Here is a 17716-nt window from a genome sequence, read left to right as displayed (position 1 = left end):
ACCATCATAAAAGATATTAGAAGTCATTGGACCATGACTTAGTATGCCATCTAGGCTAAGCATTAAAGCACGTAGCATTGCACCTTCATAAACTTCAATGATCCCTTAAATATTTTTTAGGAGCACACTATAATCATTTGTATAAATGATTGAACCAATCTACATAATAATATTATCATGTTTTGAAATAACTAGGCTTTTATTTTGATTGACTCTCTCTCTCTCTCTCTCTCTCTCTCTCTCTCTCTCTCTCTCTCTCTTACACACACACACACACACACACACACACATATCCCCTTGGGGACCCTTGCAGTCAATTCATAGTTGGGGAAGTATTCATGTGTGTGTGTGTGTGTGTGTGTGTGTGTTGACTTTTCAAAAACAGACACACTCACATTCACTTCTTCAAACAAAGGCTATACTCCAAAGTATATTACAAAATAAACATGACTCACCATGTGGGATTTACATTATATACACACAAAGGCAAGGATAACTCAATTTGATAAGCTTGTAACATGTTGTAAATGAAATTGAAGGAGCTCCACTCACCTGCATCCATCCACAAAAAAGATATGTTAGAATAAGGACCTTTTATTATGGGATTGTAGGCTTCAATGCATAGTTACACTTGTCATCCATGTCACATTATCAAATGCACAACAAAACCAATCAAATACATATCCTTAGCCTAAGGTACTTCATGATGCAACTCAGTGCTTGAGTCATCATCACTAATCATGTTCCACAAGAAGTTCTCTATCAATATCTTAATGAAAGTTAGCAGGTTTTCCATAAAGAAGATAACACAACAAGAAATCATATTTTAAAGAGTTGGTTGTGACCATTGATATGTGAATGGTTGTATGACCACTAGGAAAATGGCATGCTTGTCCTACTTCTATTTTCCATAATCCTACATGTGTTTGTAGGAAACCCCCATGTATTTGGGGACCAATCATGTCCTTGCACCCATTATTATTTGGGGAATAGTACACCATGCTGAGTATATAATTCACCCAGAATGATCCTCAACAGAATTTCATAAAACCACAAGAATTTCATAAACCCAAAATGATCCTAATAGAATTTTATAAAACCACAAGTGTAGTGGTATGAGTATCATAAATAAATATTTTAATGAAATACACCATAAGAAGGTTTAGCAGTCTTAGTGTTTTCATGGGCTCTTCACCGAAATATTATGCTTTTGTAATGTTTCCTCATGTGTGCGATGGTAGTTAATATCTTGATTGTTCTCTCTTCTATTAGTCAATTCAACAATAACTTCTCAATTATCTTAAGGAAAAATAGAAAGGAGTGTCTCTCAATTGGCATGCACGTGGTGAGGCAAGTGGCATATAAAATTATGCCAAGATAAAACTTGAAAGATGCAAAGAATGGTGAAATGTGTTCCCATGGTTTTAAATGGGCCTAAATATGCAAGGAGATGGTCATGACCTCCACATGCAACAATTAAAATTTTGTTTGAATTGGGAATTTTTTGGCTACATATTTATGCCCAAAATCTCCAAATTTGGGCCCTTGGTATGGTTAGGAACTCAAAATATGAGAAGGATAATGCAATATGGTCCCATGTTTAAGTAAATGAGACAAACCTTTGTAGATTACTATGACCCATGTCTGGCATTATGTCCCCTATTTGGCCTTCTCCTAAAAATACTTTACACATCACCAAGGTGATAAAAAAGCATTCAATGGGATTCCAAGTTTTGGCTCAATTCACGTAGATATATTTTGATAATTCTAGATATAAAGAAAGGACTTTGAATGATCTCTTCAATCGACACATCAACAACATATATACCTTACATGACAATGTTGCAATACATTTGCCTGACACCACACAATTCTCATGGTATTTCCATGCATGTTGCAAGCTTCCAAAAAAGGCGCATTAGGCATATCTGCAATGATTGAATGAAAACCATGCTAGTATTACCTCGTAAATGGCATCTCCTTCCATGCTAATTCTTCCAAGTGATCACTTTATCAACTAGCTTGTTACACATATATGGTCGGGTATGTCCAGATCGTTGCCCGTAGAGCAGTTAATACTACGTACATCCTCTCTCGTCCGAGGTGTGAGGTTCAACCTCGCGCATATGCTCTTTGATCGTAGACGAGTATTGGACCTCTCTCTCCATGGCTCACATACTCCGCCTTATGAATGATAGGGTCGAGGCAGGAGGAGCCAAAACATGTATAGTTGTGCTCTATATGTATCAGCACATAGTCGCGCATCGCCACCTGCTTGATAGCCAGCCACTCCTTCAGCGTGTATCCGAGGGTAGTAAGATATGCGCTACCACCTCAAAGTCATAAGCTCCATGGCAAGGAATAGAAGAGAACAACAAAGATAGAGATAGCAGAGATGAGTCGTAGCGATATATATAAGGTGGGTGGTGTAGCAGTGTCACAAAGACCATGAAGGTCTTGTACATTAGAACAAAGGCGGAACGAGCCGGTCTACATGTGCTCACAGATAACTCGACCCTTGGAATGGACGTGTGTATATAGTCCAACGGCCAACGGGCCGACTCAATCAGTTATGGAGGAGCTTTGAGAAGTCGTGCCAAATGGCGTTTCCTTCAACATCACAAATGCAAGCCAAGGCCATGAATACTGGTCACAAGAATCTGATGGAACATTATTCAAGAGGTTGAGCAGTCGGTTATACACTCAGTCAGTATCACTACGTCTGCATGGCGGCTACATTGCATGATATCACCTCGGCCTTTGGATGGTTTTAAATTTAATGTCAATTCGCTAATTAGGGCGATGTTAAAGGCGAATGGTCTTAGAACCATGTTAGCATTGTTTCAAGGCTTTTAAGCATGTATCCATTGTTGGATATGCATGCCTATTGTAGTCATTTTAGTTACAATCATACATAACTACCTCACCATGTGGACCAATCCACGTGATTGAATTATGCTAATCTTGTTTTATTTCAACCTGCTCTCCAATTTACGATCGCAAGTGGCATGAATCTTTGCTTTCAATGGTCTCTCCAATCCAAAGATCACTTGGCATTCAAGCATGTTTATTCTTTTAGGAAACATTATATACACTTGTTATTTTGCATGAACCTCATCTTCATAATAAAACACACACACGTGTGTGTAAAGATTCACAAAAAAAAAAAAGTGTGTAAAGAAATAAGTGTCCATGTGTGTGAGATATATTTACTAATCAAATTTATTTTGTATGTGTGTGTGTGTGTGTGTGTGTGTGTGTGTGTGTGTGTGTGTGCATGTGTGTATGGCCCACCCCCAACCCAAAGGGTAAGACTACATGTAAGCCCACCATGTGGAACTTACTCCCCACCTACTGATAATAAGTGAATAAAAGTGGATTTGTATGATAAGTGAAAAAATAATGCCAATAGTAAATGCATAAACCAATTCTGAAAATAAGACATAAAAGTTTGTAAAAAATAAGGCAGATCACAACATGACTAGGAATTATCCATGCTAAAGAATTATCCAATGGATGTGAATTAATTGTATGGCACTAGCCCAACCAAAGGCTAGTTGGGAAATCAAAGTGTGTTTAGATTAAAAAAGTCCCATCAGTAATTGAGCCATACAATTGGATAAAAAGTTTAAAAAGAGAAACATATAAGGAAAAAATGTTTGAGAAATCTAAGTTGAAAAATGCCACTAGAGTTTAAAAAATTTTTGATCAAAATTAAGAATTTTAATAATATTGAGTTTGACAAACAAAATATTGAAAAAAGATGTCGAATCCTCAGGCAATCCAAGTTCCGAGGTAGGGGTCCACTTACCTGCCATCATCCAAATCTCGCAAAATGTCAAGACTACTAGATATGCCTTGCTATAACACGTTATCTATATTATATCTCCTCTCTAGGATTCTCATTTTGAAGCCTCTTTCAAGGGTACAGAACTCAAAGATGTTATTAGATCTTGCGGTAAATGGAAATCCCCACGTGGGATGGTGAATTCTTTTTAGAATGTTGGGATGTCATCTCTCCAGTGATTTTATCTATGATGAACCATGCCTTGGAAATGCTACAAATGCCAAATTGTTGGAAAAAAGCTTAGTCAAACTATTTCCTAAAAAGTCTTTATGTGAGACTTTGGTAGATTGGAGACCCATTACTCTCATGCCTTCATCTACAAGTTGGCTGCCAAGATGACAATTAACTATATCAAGGATTCTTTGCATTCAAGTGCTACATCTTGCTCAATACGAGTATATTGCCCATCGACACACTATTAAACAATGTTGCCAATGCATATGTCGACATAGAGTATCCCAGATACACAAGGCAAGATGTCATTCTTTTACAGGTGGATATTACTGAAGCCTTTAATATGGTATAATGGGACTTCATCCTACAAACCATGCAATCTTTGGGATTTGGTCCAAAAAAGCAAAACATTATTTATTCGTTGTTTCGTGATAGTCCTCTCAATGCATTGCTTTATGCGAGTGCCTCTCATCCAATGCTCATGTATATGGATCACCTTGTGGCCTCTCGAGAATTGCATGGCTTATAGATTCACATTAGCAAGGCTTTCATTACCCAGGCTTATGCAGATGACTCCTTTTTCACCCTACAAAATGCAGAAAGGGACTTTTCATGCATTATGAATGCAATATCTCTATTTGCCTTGCCTGTTGGCCTACATTTAAATTTTCGTAAATCTAAGCTTCTTGCTTTGCACATGAAAGATTGGCATCATTTGCTATGGCCAGGGGAAATTGTTGTACTAGTGTGTCATTTGGGTTACACATTGGGATGAAAAGTCACTCACAAGCAACAGCTAGATTGGGTGCTTGAAAAGCTAAAGAAGAAATTGGAATACTCGAAACTAGCCTCTGCATGTGATAATCCAATCCATCCTTGTTGCATATACACAATTTTACCTACCTTTGATGATGTTTACTCGATGGGACATGTCCTCCATGTCTGCAATCATGGACCTCTTTTGGAAAACTCATCATCCCCGCAAAGCTCTCAGGCTCTCATCTATGGATCACATTTGTACCCCAAAGATGCATTGCAATCTCAATATTTTGGGCATTCAATTGCGTCTTCTAACTCACAAGGGGGAAATGATGCTTTAGTTTGTAGAGTGTCATCAATCATGGGCTACAATGATGAGACAATTGCTTCCCCATCTTACCCATAATGTCTTTGGCCATTGGAGACCCGACACAATGAGACTTCCTATTTTTGTATATTAATGGTAAATTTAAGGGTTCGTATATTAATGGTAAAATCAAGGGATGTCCTTTTGTAAGTCGAATGCTTGCATATTGGAAACAAATCCTTTCACATCTCAAACGGGTGGGACAACCCTCTCTAGGTAGTAACTCCTTGCAAGCTGAAAGTACACATTGATCAAAGGTGCTTGATAATCCACTTACAAGAGCCCATGCGCTATTACTTCATTTGGTCTAAACAGGTTCATGCTCTAGATTGCATGAATCGTGTGATGCCTTTTCCTATCGCAGCTCATCATTTTCATTTGGGATCTCATTATGGTCCCTATTGGCATCTACTCTCTCAACTCTCAAGATTTTCAGCCAATTCTGCCTCTAGAGCTCCGAGACCGTCTCTAGGATTGGGCTCTAGTTCTCGTTTCTCATAGAAGAAGTCCCCTATCACTAGCTTCCATCACCATTGTTCTTTTACCCCCTTCTGTGTTTTCAGCTCGTGCAAGTCATGTGGTCTTTGCATCGCACTCCTAGGTGGTGGGGCAATAGATCGAGGCTCATTTGGAATTCAAAACTCCCTCTTTGGCGACATGTCTTTTGTACAGTAATAGGGAGGAGTATTTCCTACTAAACAACTTTTGGCTCGCAGACACGTAGGCCCTTCTCACTATCACAAATGTCTCACTCCACAAGGAGTATTTCCTACCAAACAACTTTTGGCTCACAGACATGTTGGCCCTACTCACTATCACAAATGTTTGATCCACAAGAATCTATGAACCACATCTTCTGGCGTTTTCCTCACTCCAGACATTTCTTATTCTCTATGCAGTGGCTGTTAGTGGGCCCATTTTCTTGGTGCTTACTTTGTTAGGCATTTGTGGATGTTCGGATGGAACCTTGTCAAGCCAAGCTATAAGCTTCTCTTCTATTGGGTTTGTTATTGGGCTCTCTGGACTATATGGAAGGACTGCAACGATAGAGCTTTCTTCAGGGCAGCGTGAACGCAATCTTTCTTTGATTGCTAGTGAGCCAATCAGATTGACAGTACTACAGATCTGTTTTATAATGACCTTTTCTGATCTTGTAATTGCTTCCCCCTCGTTTAGGGGGCTGCAAATTGTAATATAAAATATAACTGGATTTCATCCTCCCCCCCCCCCCCCAAAAAAAAAAGTGAGGGTGGACACGAAATGGAAGAGGTGGGCAGAAATGCGTAGGGAAGGAGATGCGCAGTCAGGAAGGAACCCGAAGTGAGATTTAAGCTTGGTGCCTCCACAAGTTTCAGTCTAAGAAGCAATGCTCGTTCTTCTGTAAACAGCCTTTCTATTCATAAAATCTGGCGGTTTACTATCAACTAGTACACATCCATATGCTTAGAGGCAGCAGTTAACGAAGACAATCCCTGGGCAGCAATCCAAAGACAAACACATATTTGACAAGAAAAATGCAAAAACCATTTCTAACTCAAGAATTTTTATTATACATGCATATATTTAACAAGAATGCCACAGGACTCCTAGAAAACAAACATCCAAACCTTAAAGAAAACATGGAATGCAAGTAAATGCTTGATAGGTTTTGTCCATTACAAGCAATGAATATTTTGATACTATTCTGCAACCAATCATACTCATTTCGGAGTGCACTCCTAGAAAATCATGCAAGAGGGAGAATATTACAAATAAACTATGCTAGAATGAAGTTGAGAGGATTCCCTTAGAATCACGGCCCTTTATAGCCCATGCAAGGTGAAAAAGGTTGAAGGTTGAAAGAGCACACTAGATGGGAGCGACTTTATCAACCATCCACTCACAAAGAAGAGAGCAGCTTCCACCCCCACATTTCACAGTTATCTTGCTCCTTGCCTCCCATACCCTGTTGGTCACCATCATTTGACACATCTTTCTTAATCTCACTTGGTGACTGCGTAATGTTGTGCGCACAATATCCTTGTAGCCATCTATCCATCTCCCAAAGGACATGCATAATGCTTTCTCTGGCACTAAAACCGTGGCTCTCCAATGGAAGGATAACTAGACGACAAGGAGCACCATGCCCTTTCAGAGCACTAAAGAAACGCTCAGACTGCACAAAACAGAACCCGCACATCAATAAATGTGAAATTTGAACATATGAACCTTTAAAACTTGGGCAAAAGAACCAAACGTATCACCTGCAAGGTAAGAGTCCCAGAATTATTATCCTCCTCCCCATGGATCAGAAGTATGGGTTTCTTAACTTTGTTGGCTAACATGAATGGACTCATGTCAATATACGTTTGTGGTGCCTCCCACAGTGTCCTCTCCTCATTCTGCAGGCATCCAAACAGAGTTTTTCATAAATTAATATGACGTAACTGGAATCCGTAGAGCTGCATCCATTCCTTCAACTTATATATCACCATCATTCTCCAGGAGAGCACCCCCTTAGCAAGATGCATTGGAAATGATGCAGCTATCCCCAAAAAAAAAATTGAATACCCAAATGACGTTAAGCACCCCATCTATCCAAGACGACCATCCATGACAAACATTCTCCTTTGCAGATAGTTCACACACATTCTCATTATTTAACATGTTATTCTATGGAAGCCACAGCCAACAAAAATATAGCATAAGAGCATGAGAAAGCTGGTATTTAAGCACAAGCCAGACACTGTAAAACCATTTAGGTATCACCAGTGGTTCCTTTTGAAACCCTTTTTCCTCACTAGAATCTTTGTTCAAGGACAATATAACAAATCTAGATATCTCCAAAAACATGTCCAAAGTCAGCACACAGGAGAGGGGCAGCCTACTGCATGATAGCAAGTCACAGGGTTACTCAGGCCAGCTTTTACATCCCCACCAAGAACAACTGAGTCCAAACTATGAAGTTGCCTTGCCCTCACCCAAGCACACAGGGGAGGTGACCATCATATTCCAACAATTTTAGTTTGCGACTATTCAACAGTACTGCAGGGAAAGTATTGCAGGCCTGGTACAGGTACTTGTTGAGCCCCCGTATAAGGAAGACATGGGGGAGTATGACTTACTGTTTACGATGGGGAGAGAAAAGTTTAGGGCAGCCATGTGGGTAAAAAGCTGGCTGCCACATGGACAGCGCATAGATTGTCAAGGTTGCGAATGTACCTGGGCTGGTACAGGAGGTAGAAATCATACTGCAGATGGTACAGCAGCAGCAGGTACACCATGGACAGGGCAGTCTGGTGCAGGCCCACAGCAGAAGGCAGGAGCTTTGAAGCAAACACCAGAGACCAAGCACCTGATACAGCAGCCTTATTTAGGCAGCTGGAGGCAGCAGCAGGTCGGCAGATCTGCTGCTGGTCAGTTGGTTTACAGACTGGATCGGCCAGTCTGATTGGTCGGCCAAGTCTGTGGGGCTATCCAGCCCTATACAAAGGTCCCATTGTCAGGAGCAGACATTCATTCCAGCAGCCCAGCCTGCAGGTCACATTTCAGGGTGAGAAGCAGAGGGTTCAAGGGATCCACACCTACAGTTCTTAATGGGCACAACTTGGTGCATACCTACCATGTAGCAGAGCATAAGGTGGTGCAACGAGGGAAGGTTCCTCTGAAGAGAACTTGTTAGAAGATTTTGTGGGCTGTGACATGCAGTGATTTAGGAGGAGTCTACAGCAGAAGGATCAGTGTTCTTGGTAGCTTTCCTCAACATATGTCTGCTGATACTGTTCTCACAGTTTTGGCCAAGATATCTGTGTGTATTCTCTCCATATCTGATGTGTTCTCTCTATAAGCACACAGAGTGAGTTAACATTCAAGGTTTCGTTGTAAGATCTCAAGTCTTCATTTATTCCACTGTGTAAGGATTGGCTGTAACAAGCAATCCTTTTCTCTCATCAAAATCAGAGAAAAGGTCTTTAGTTTCTAACAAAGCCACGGAATCAGGCCTTGGTCATATGCAAGCTCGTGTTTGGGAAAAGACTAATCAAAGAAGAGTCCACATTTTCTCCATCCAACCCACCAACTGCTTGAGGATATGAGGCGCTTACCAGCATGAAAAGCAGACGCTAGTTCCTGGAAACATTTTGGCAGACACCTTCAACTCAGCAATGAGAATTGCTATAGGATTCTAGGTCATGTCTGGTAGTAAACTCCTTCTGCAGTCTTCGTTTTCAAATCTAGTATTTTCTTTCTCCTCACAACGCCACAACATTCAGGTGATCCTTTGATATCTTTTTTCTGTATTTCGCGGTGGCGACGACGGGGTACAAGGGGCCAGGAAAATTGGGGTGGTTTCTTTTTTCTTTTTCTTTTTTTTTGAGGGGGGGTGGGGGGTGGGGGGGTGGGGAGAAGTCTGTAACAAAGATTACTAAGACCACGATGTCATGGCATACGAAATAGATGAGGACACCCAATCCAAAGTTGAGATGAAGTGGATAGACACAGGCAAGAGAGAAGTGGAAGAAGGGAGAAGATATGGGTCAAAAACAAAGTCAAAATCCCCCCATGCAGTCTTTGTCCATCAGAATTTTGGGCACACTTACACAGCATTTGTTTCTCTTTCTGTATGCCTACCAGAAGTCATCAGTCTCCCTTGCAAACCACATGAACATGTCTCTCCTTGCATGCAATTACAAATTCTTTATTATACAGTGCAGTTCACCTTTCAAGGTGCACTTAGGTTGATGTGCAGCGCATGCTGTTTTGATAAATGCATCAGGCATCCACCATCTAACTGCTCACCTGAAACCCAAAAGGAGTCAAAGTTCGATTGTATGCACCAGCCCGGGCAACTCCACAACTGAACAAGTGCGGGGCATGTGCAAGTAAATTTGCAGTCATGAACGCCCCATATGAATGACCACCAATAGCTATTCTATTTGCATGGGCAACCTGTAAAATAAAGATTCCACCAGAAAATCGAATAACATGCGAAGGAACATGTCCTTCTGTGGTCTAAATTTGACTTCTTACAATGCTGCCAAGCTTCTAAATCAAGATGCAAGTCATACCCCTCGGTGAATAACTTCGTTTACTGCAGCTTCAGCACTTGCAACCAGCTGTTCGACATATCTGCCAAGTTCAAGTACAATCTTGAGGGAAAGTTCTATTAAAATTTAATGATACCTCTGGTCCTTGATACGTAGTTAACATCAGAAATTATATCTTGGAGAAAAGATGACCTGTCATTCGCTTCATCATCTCCTTCCCCGATGATAGGAATTGTAGGTCCATCTAGTACAGCAAATCTGTATAATACACATATCTTTGTAAGACTAGAATTTATCCAATCGTACAAATTCAGATTTTTGTTGTTCTAAAGTCCAAAATTCTGTATAATAAACCACCAATTCTGTCTTAATGCACACCATTTAGAAACTAGAAACAACCATTCTCACAGAAACCCTAACCCTATACAGAGTTTCTTGCTACAAATGAATACGTATGATTACTTATGAGAACGTAACCAATTTTAAGTTGGTTGCCAACCAACATGGTTATAAATACCAGAAAATAAATGGCCAACTCATTTTGGTCACCCCATGCATTTTATACATTCCATAATAGGAAGTTAAAAACCAACAAATTTCACAGCTTGGACATAAATTTGGCCAGAAACAATTGCATTATCAAAAAGGACAGAGGACACCTACCCTCTGGCCAGCCACAGTAGTGGTGATGTTGATCCAATACCTGCAAATTCATTTGGTGAACCACGTACCTGCCCAGCCGTATCCTTGCTTTTAAACTCTCCAGGGTATGCCCAGACTAGGAGTGGGAGAGGCCCATCTTTTGCAGAGTCATAACCTGGAGGTGTGTAAAGAGATGCAGTGAGCTGTACCCCATCACTTCTTAAGTATTTGATGAGTTCCTTCTTGAGATCAGCTAACTGAGGATATGGATGTGGAAAATTAGTGATCTGTTTAACTTTAAGATCTGGCCAGCACAGTGTATAATACTGAGGACGCTCAGTCTTCGATTCTCTTGAAAATAAGATTTTAAGTTGATCAAGATCCAAGTCTGAATCAATGAAATCAGACAACAGTGCAACAATCCCCTCATAATATCTATCCTTTGTACTTTCCCATACACGCTCTTTCTCCCCAGTATTTCTGCAATCGAACAAGGGACACAAAATTCAAGAAAGTGGAACTTTGAAAGAAGGTTATTTTGAAAGACAAAAGACATCACATTAGCGCTACTTACGTGTCCAGGAGGTCAAGAAAGGGGATATCGCCCTCAGGTGTTGCACCATTCCCATTCAAAAGTAGGTATTTTCTTCCATCTGCCTTTCTTATCCATGCAAGCACATATGTCCCAAGGGATGTTCTCCGTAGCATAGGTGTTCCAGGATCTGAGTAGGCATCCTCTGATGATCTATCAAACAATATCCGGGCTTCCTGTTCGATTTCTGGAGCAATAATCCACGTACGAGTCTTCCGTGTTTTATACCAAGACTCGTACACCAAAGCAAAGGAATCCTCTCCCCACACAATTCCTCTGTAAAACATGTACAGGACAGAAATAAACTCAGTTTAATACAGCACTGCCATGACTACCCTAGAGTGCTAATTCTTAAGTTTCATATGCAACCTACAAACCACTCCAACTTCTCAACTTCGCATGTAAAGCAAAAATACCTACGAGATCAGATAAGGAAGTAGTTTGCTCTAGATCTATGTGCATTCAGCATACATTACATAGCTAACTTCAATTTTTGAACATCTACCAAACCTTAATTATCTGCACCATAGAAAAAATATATGCAATAAGCTAAAAGCCCAAAACACACCTTGTCATTACAAACATCATCACATTTTTCACATGAACTACGAATGTCCAAGTGTTTTCTAATGCAATGAAGCCTAGGAGACATGCCTCCATGAATGAGCCCAGAAACCTAGCCCCAAGCCCGTGTATCTTGGTCCTACACTTCCTAGCAGATGGAAGGCATTAGAAGGCACCTAGTGCTGTACTAGAATCTTTGTTGATCCAGATTTTGGAACTTTAAAAACCCGTCAAGGGCCTCAAAATGCAAGCTCTCAAGACAGCTATTTTTCATAGGCATAACACCCCACTGCCCTGCAGGTTTTTTTTCCTTTCCAGAGAAAAGAACTTTCTTAATTCTTGAAAAACACACCATACAATCGGCTTCCGAAAGGAGCTACTAATGGTAAGTAGAAAGAAAAGCTAGCTGTTTCCGAAGAACCCAGCTCACTGCCTAGGGAATCCCCGGAACAGGGGCTAGTAGCCAAGTCCAATGAAATTAAGAATGCCTCGCCGGGTAAAGTGTAAAAACTGCATGTAGGCCAAGCCTTGCAAAAACGCTCCCAACTGTTGGCGGTCACCTCGAAAACTGCATGTAGGCCAAGTCTTGCAAAAACGCTCCCGACTGTTGGCAGTCACCTTGATCCTAGAGTCCGCACTCCCACATGGCACGGAGTGTATAGATAATGTCTTGCCAAATGCTGATGAGAGTGGCTGACAGAGAGACCTGCAGGCCTCCCATCACCAAGCTGCAAATGCCACCTAGATGTTCAAAGCAATGTTACTGGCTACTGGCTTCCGAACATATCCTCCCGCATCTGCAGCCGACGCTGGCGGGAGGGGGGAACGGCATCATATGCCACTATGTTGAAAACCTGCTGCCCATGAATCCTGTAAGCTGCGGAAGAAAGCTCAATAGAAGAGGTGTGGCCCACCTCCCTCAGCCATGCAACCATCCCCTATGTGAAATCCCTTTGCATCCTCTACGTACTGGCAACATTCCCGAGAGCACCCATCCGACTACCGTAATCCTTTGCCACTATAGCATCTCCATAGCCTTGTACGCCTCTAGCTCCTATGTCCCCCCGTCCTAACCCTATAGCATCTCTGGCAGAAAGAGCCACAGGATTGCTGCAAAAACTGAACCCTAGGGTACTCTGGTCTTGTCGGGACAGCAAAGGACTCCCTTGTGTTACCAGCGATAAGCATCTAACTACTGCTCCCTACATGGGAGCCATGACCCCTTGAATTCACCATGCTGAGAAGCCCTACCTTTGCATGGTACCCTCCAGAAAAAACCACTCCACTATCAAAGAGTCTCGAAATCCAAGAGAAGTATCGCAAGAGTCTGCGACTTCTCCAGGGCCCATCCATAGCCTCTTAAAAAGTGAAGATGTCGTCCCGGATACTGCACTCTTGGACAAAACATGTATGAGTATCATGGACAGTGTTTGTGATGGCAATTGCAGACTCAAGACCTTGCCAAAGATCATGTAGGACTCTCCACTGGTGGATGTCGGATCTATCTCCCCCCTTTGGAATCAAACAAATCCATCCTCAACTCAGGGACTTAGGAAGGAAGCCTGAGTCAACAATCTTGTGAAAGGCCAACCAAACGGAGGGTATGAATGAGATCCAAGAGTAGCGAAAGAAGATCCGATTCAGTCCATCCTCCACCGAGCCTTTCTAGGATAGGAGGGCCTCGAGGGCCTTGGGGAGCTTCTTGTCGGTGAAAGGCGCCTCCACCTGCATGCTCCGCCTAAAACAAACAATGATAAAAGTATATGGTCATCTCAAGAATCTCCTATAGGTCCGAGTGGATCTGTCCACTCTCTGTTGGAGGTGAACATCTCCAGATGTCACTTAGTGAGAGAGGGCCAGTGTTTGTGGGTGTGCCCGCCCAGTGTGAGGTTAGGGTGGGTGTGCCCGACCCCATGAGGATAGATCTACGTAGGCTGGCAGGTGTTTTGGCCGAGAGACTAGGCCCCAGCAGTCCCTCTTGTAGGGTGCTGGGTCGGCCCTATCTCCAAGCCATGTCAGCCATAGGTAGCCCCTTTATATGCTAGAGGGGGTGAGCCCCTCGGCCCCCTGCCCTTCATATAGGTCTGTGTGCCCAGCCCTAGGTGCTGCAGTCAGCCCACCTACCAGGAGGGGTCGGCCCTAGTCTAGCAGTCGACTAGGGAGGGGCTGAGGCTATTTATAGGCCCCCCCCCAGCCCTCATTTCATATCTTGTGGAGCAGATCGTCATATCTTCCAGAGCCTGGCAGAGGAGCAGAGCCAGCCCAATCTTGCACCTAAGGAGTAGGGTGGTGGAGCAATTCATCCACTCCCTTCTCTTGGTTGTAGAGCTGTGTGTTCCGAGCTCTCGAGCAGCCTGTTGTTTCCTAGGTTTTCCCCCAGCTGTAGCGGGGTTTTCTCCAGAGATCACTTGCAGTTCTCTTTTGCCTCTCTCTCCTTTCTCTCCTTCTCAATGTGTGCGTGCTATCTCTCTCTCTCTCTCTTCTGTTAATTCCGCTGCACTTCAAACATGGTATCAGAGCCACGTTTGCCTTGAGACCCGAGGAGCGGAGGGAATGTTAAGCCAACACACAGAGAGGAGGATTAGGGTGTTGTTAGAAGGTGTCTTTGAGGAGGAGCATGTGAGAGGAGTGGACTGTTTGGGTGACCAGTGAAGGGTGACTTTGAAGGGTGTTTTCAGATCAGATCAGAGGTGTTCCCAAGAGACAAAAATCGACGTGTGAAGGTATATTGTGCTGTCAGCCCCTTCATCCTCATCTTCAACCTTCTCCTTAGTTCCTTCCATCCCATCCACCTTCTCTTTTAGTTCATCGTCCTCTTCACTGTAACATGGCGACTTTGTTCGAGATGGCAGAGAACAAGACTAGAATTCCAATGTTGCCCACGTTCCCGATTGACCGGCAATTGGATGGGCTCAATTACGGTGTTTGGCCGGTGATGATGGAATCTATGTTACAGTCATACGACATGGCAGATTTTGTCCTAATAGGTGTTGCCTGATCAGATCCCCTGGCAGAGGACCCTAGCATCCTGGCTTAGAAGGAGGTCGAGACTTTGTCCTAGCTGTGGGACCGTGTTAATGCCAAGGTAAGATCATTTATATTTATTAATTGTACTCCTTAGGTGATTAATCATGTGAAGCACATGACAGTGGCCAAAAGTATATGGGAGCATTTGGCATACATGTATAACCGAACCTCTCCCATGAAGAGGGTCTCACTCGAGGTCCAGATGAGGTTGTTGGATCCCAAGAAGTCTTCATCGATGGCAGGACCACATCAACAAGTTACAGGAACTTCACTAGAAGATCCTCTAGGCGTGGAAACAGATTTCATCAGAGGACATGGCCATTACTCTACTATCCCAGTTATCCTCTCAGTTCGGGCCCTTCTATTCATCCTTGATCACCAGTGGTAGGGTGAATGAGTTGACCTAGGAGGAATTGCTTCCCACGGTGCTTGACTAGGAGGAGCACTTTGTCAGCTCCTTCCATCCCATCCACCTTCTCTTTCAATATGGTTCAGAGTTTTATGTGGATGTGGATCATGATACTCTGAAACATTTGGATGGTATGCTAGTTAGAAATGGCAAGGTTGTAGTACCTAGTCAAAATGATCTCAGGCAGAGAGTCATTCGACAGTGCCATGATAGCCCGTGTGCGGGACATCCAGGAGTCGAGAAGACATGATCTCGTGAAGCCAGATTTCTTTTGGCCAAAGATGAAAAAGCATATTCATGAATATGTGACATGGTGTTTCTCGTGTCAGGTAAGCAAGGCCGAGCGGGTGAAGCCACCCGGACTTTTACAGCCCTTGGAAATACCACTAAGTGGGAGAGCATTTCCATGGACTTTATTGTAGGGCTGCCTACGACGCAAGGAGGGTATGATTCTATCCTTGTGGTGGTTGATCGTCTAACCAAGATGGCTTACTTCATTCCGACTAGAGAGTATGTTAGTGCCCCGCAAGTGGCGGATTTGTTCATTAGACATATATTTCGTCTGCATGGATTGCCTAGATCCATAGTGTCAGACAGAGATGTCAGATTTACCGGTCATTTTTGGACAGCGGTATTTGAGACACTGAGGACTGAGTTGGGAATGAGTAGTGGGGATCATCCTGAGACGGATGGTCAAACGGAGAGGGTCAACCAGACTTTAAAGGATATGCTAAGAGCATATGTGTCATTGAGGCAACATACGTGGGACAAGTGGTTGCCATTGTTGGAGTTTGCCTACAATGATAGAAAACATTCCTCTACCGGGTTCAGTCCGTTTGAGCTGAACTATGGTTATAGACCAGCCAATCCAACTATAGTTGGAGTACCTCAGAAAGTGCCTAGTGCCGCGAACTTTGTAGTTCAGATGCGGGAGATGCTAGCATTTGCGAGAGCTAATATCCGCCAGGCTATGGATAGAGCCAAGGTGTATGCGGATGAAAATCGGTCTATAAGAGTATTTAAGGAAGGAGAAAAAGTTTTTCTCAGAGTTCCTTCGCACTCGAAGTCGTTGACTTCAGGAGAGTGTGCTAAGTTATCACCTCGATACTGTGGGCCGTGGTTAATTCTAAAGAGAATAGGCAGTGTAGCCTATAAATTAGAATTGCCACAGGGGTGTAAGGTGCACCCGATTTTTCATGTTTCGCGCTTAAAGAAATTTTTACATATAGGTGACTCACTAATCAAAGGTGTGGTTTTGTTTCAGGAGATAGAGGATATTACAAGGCGCAAACCAACAAGAATCCTGGACCGAGGAACAATGCAAATACGAAATCGGAAGATACCCACGGTGTTGGTTGCATGGCATGGTCAGCCTCTATCCGAAGCTACCTCGGAATCCGTATATCAGATGCGGAGAGTGTTCCCAGATTTTATCATCGAGGACGCTGATGTCTGAAGAGGAAGGAATGTTGCGCTCTAGTCGAGGTAGCATGACCTCGGAAGAATCAGTCGACATTCTCCTTAAAGGATCTATCTCTGTAATATATGTGTTTGCGCTTCATGTAAATGATCGGGAGGGATTTAATGTCAAGGTCCTAGGTAAGGGCTGATAGCACCAGACTAGGTAGATCTAAGGCCAAGGGCCTAGTGCAAAGATTGTGCCTAGGGGCAAAGGATTTAATGCATCCCAAGAGAGGGGTGAAATGTTGCATTAGAAAGGCCCTATAAGGATGACATGTGGCATCTAGATCTATCTAGGGAATTGGGGCTTGTTGAGGCTAGAGAGAGAAGAGAAGGGAATTATTCACGTTGATTTTCGAATGAAGATCTCTGTTTGCTTGTCAGCCTCAGCGAGATATGGCTGGGAGGTGATTCATGGTGCTGCTCCCGTGATCGAAGTAGAGAATTAGGAAAGTGTGGTTGACACAGATCCAGAGGGGGTCTCCTAGTGTTCTGCTGCAGCTATTGTTTGATGTTATTGGAGATCCGGATGGGTCAATAGATTGCCAATGCGGGAACCCAAACACAGTTGATTGATCCTTGTAAGCTGTTATATGACCTGTGACACCCAAAAACTATAAGCCCAGCCAAGACCACCAATTTGACGAATACAAAATAACAGGTGATGGCACGATGAATAACCGCCCAGCCATTTCTCTGGTTCAGCAAGCTCATCCAAAAATCTAACACATGAGAAGTACCTGCATGCTGAATACCAAAGCCCACAATTCCCTAGATGATCTAGTATGCCACATGTCTACATTTGAGGGCATCTCCTCAATGCATCATTTACCCCTCTCTTGGGATATCA

At 42.9% G+C, this 17716-nt stretch overlaps 1 protein-coding gene across 1 annotated transcript in view; it reads right to left on the bottom strand.

Moving 5' to 3' along the window:
• Window positions 1–6772: 6772 nt before the first annotated feature.
• LOC147897226 (Prolyl oligopeptidase family protein) overlaps window positions 6773–17716 on the bottom strand; it is a 40401-nt gene continuing 29457 nt past the window's right edge. The window contains exons 9-15 of the mRNA XM_087380827.1: window positions 11388–11681; window positions 10835–11293; window positions 10364–10429; window positions 10193–10253; window positions 9924–10073; window positions 7391–7528; window positions 6773–7302 (exon numbers count right to left, since the gene is read on the bottom strand). Of these exons, the coding sequence (XP_087236953.1) occupies window positions 7027–7302; window positions 7391–7528; window positions 9924–10073; window positions 10193–10253; window positions 10364–10429; window positions 10835–11293; window positions 11388–11681 (1444 nt within the window). The 3' untranslated portion in view covers window positions 6773–7026. The remainder of the gene's footprint in view (window positions 7303–7390; window positions 7529–9923; window positions 10074–10192; window positions 10254–10363; window positions 10430–10834; window positions 11294–11387; window positions 11682–17716) is intronic.

This window comes from Dipteris shenzhenensis, chromosome 10 (genome assembly GCF_047967505.1).
Source record: "Dipteris shenzhenensis isolate YYH24624 ecotype China chromosome 10, Dip_SZ_1.0, whole genome shotgun sequence".
In the NCBI taxonomy this organism is placed as follows: Eukaryota; Viridiplantae; Streptophyta; class Polypodiopsida; order Gleicheniales; family Dipteridaceae; genus Dipteris; species Dipteris shenzhenensis.
This window is presented reverse-complemented; position numbering and strand designations above follow the sequence as displayed.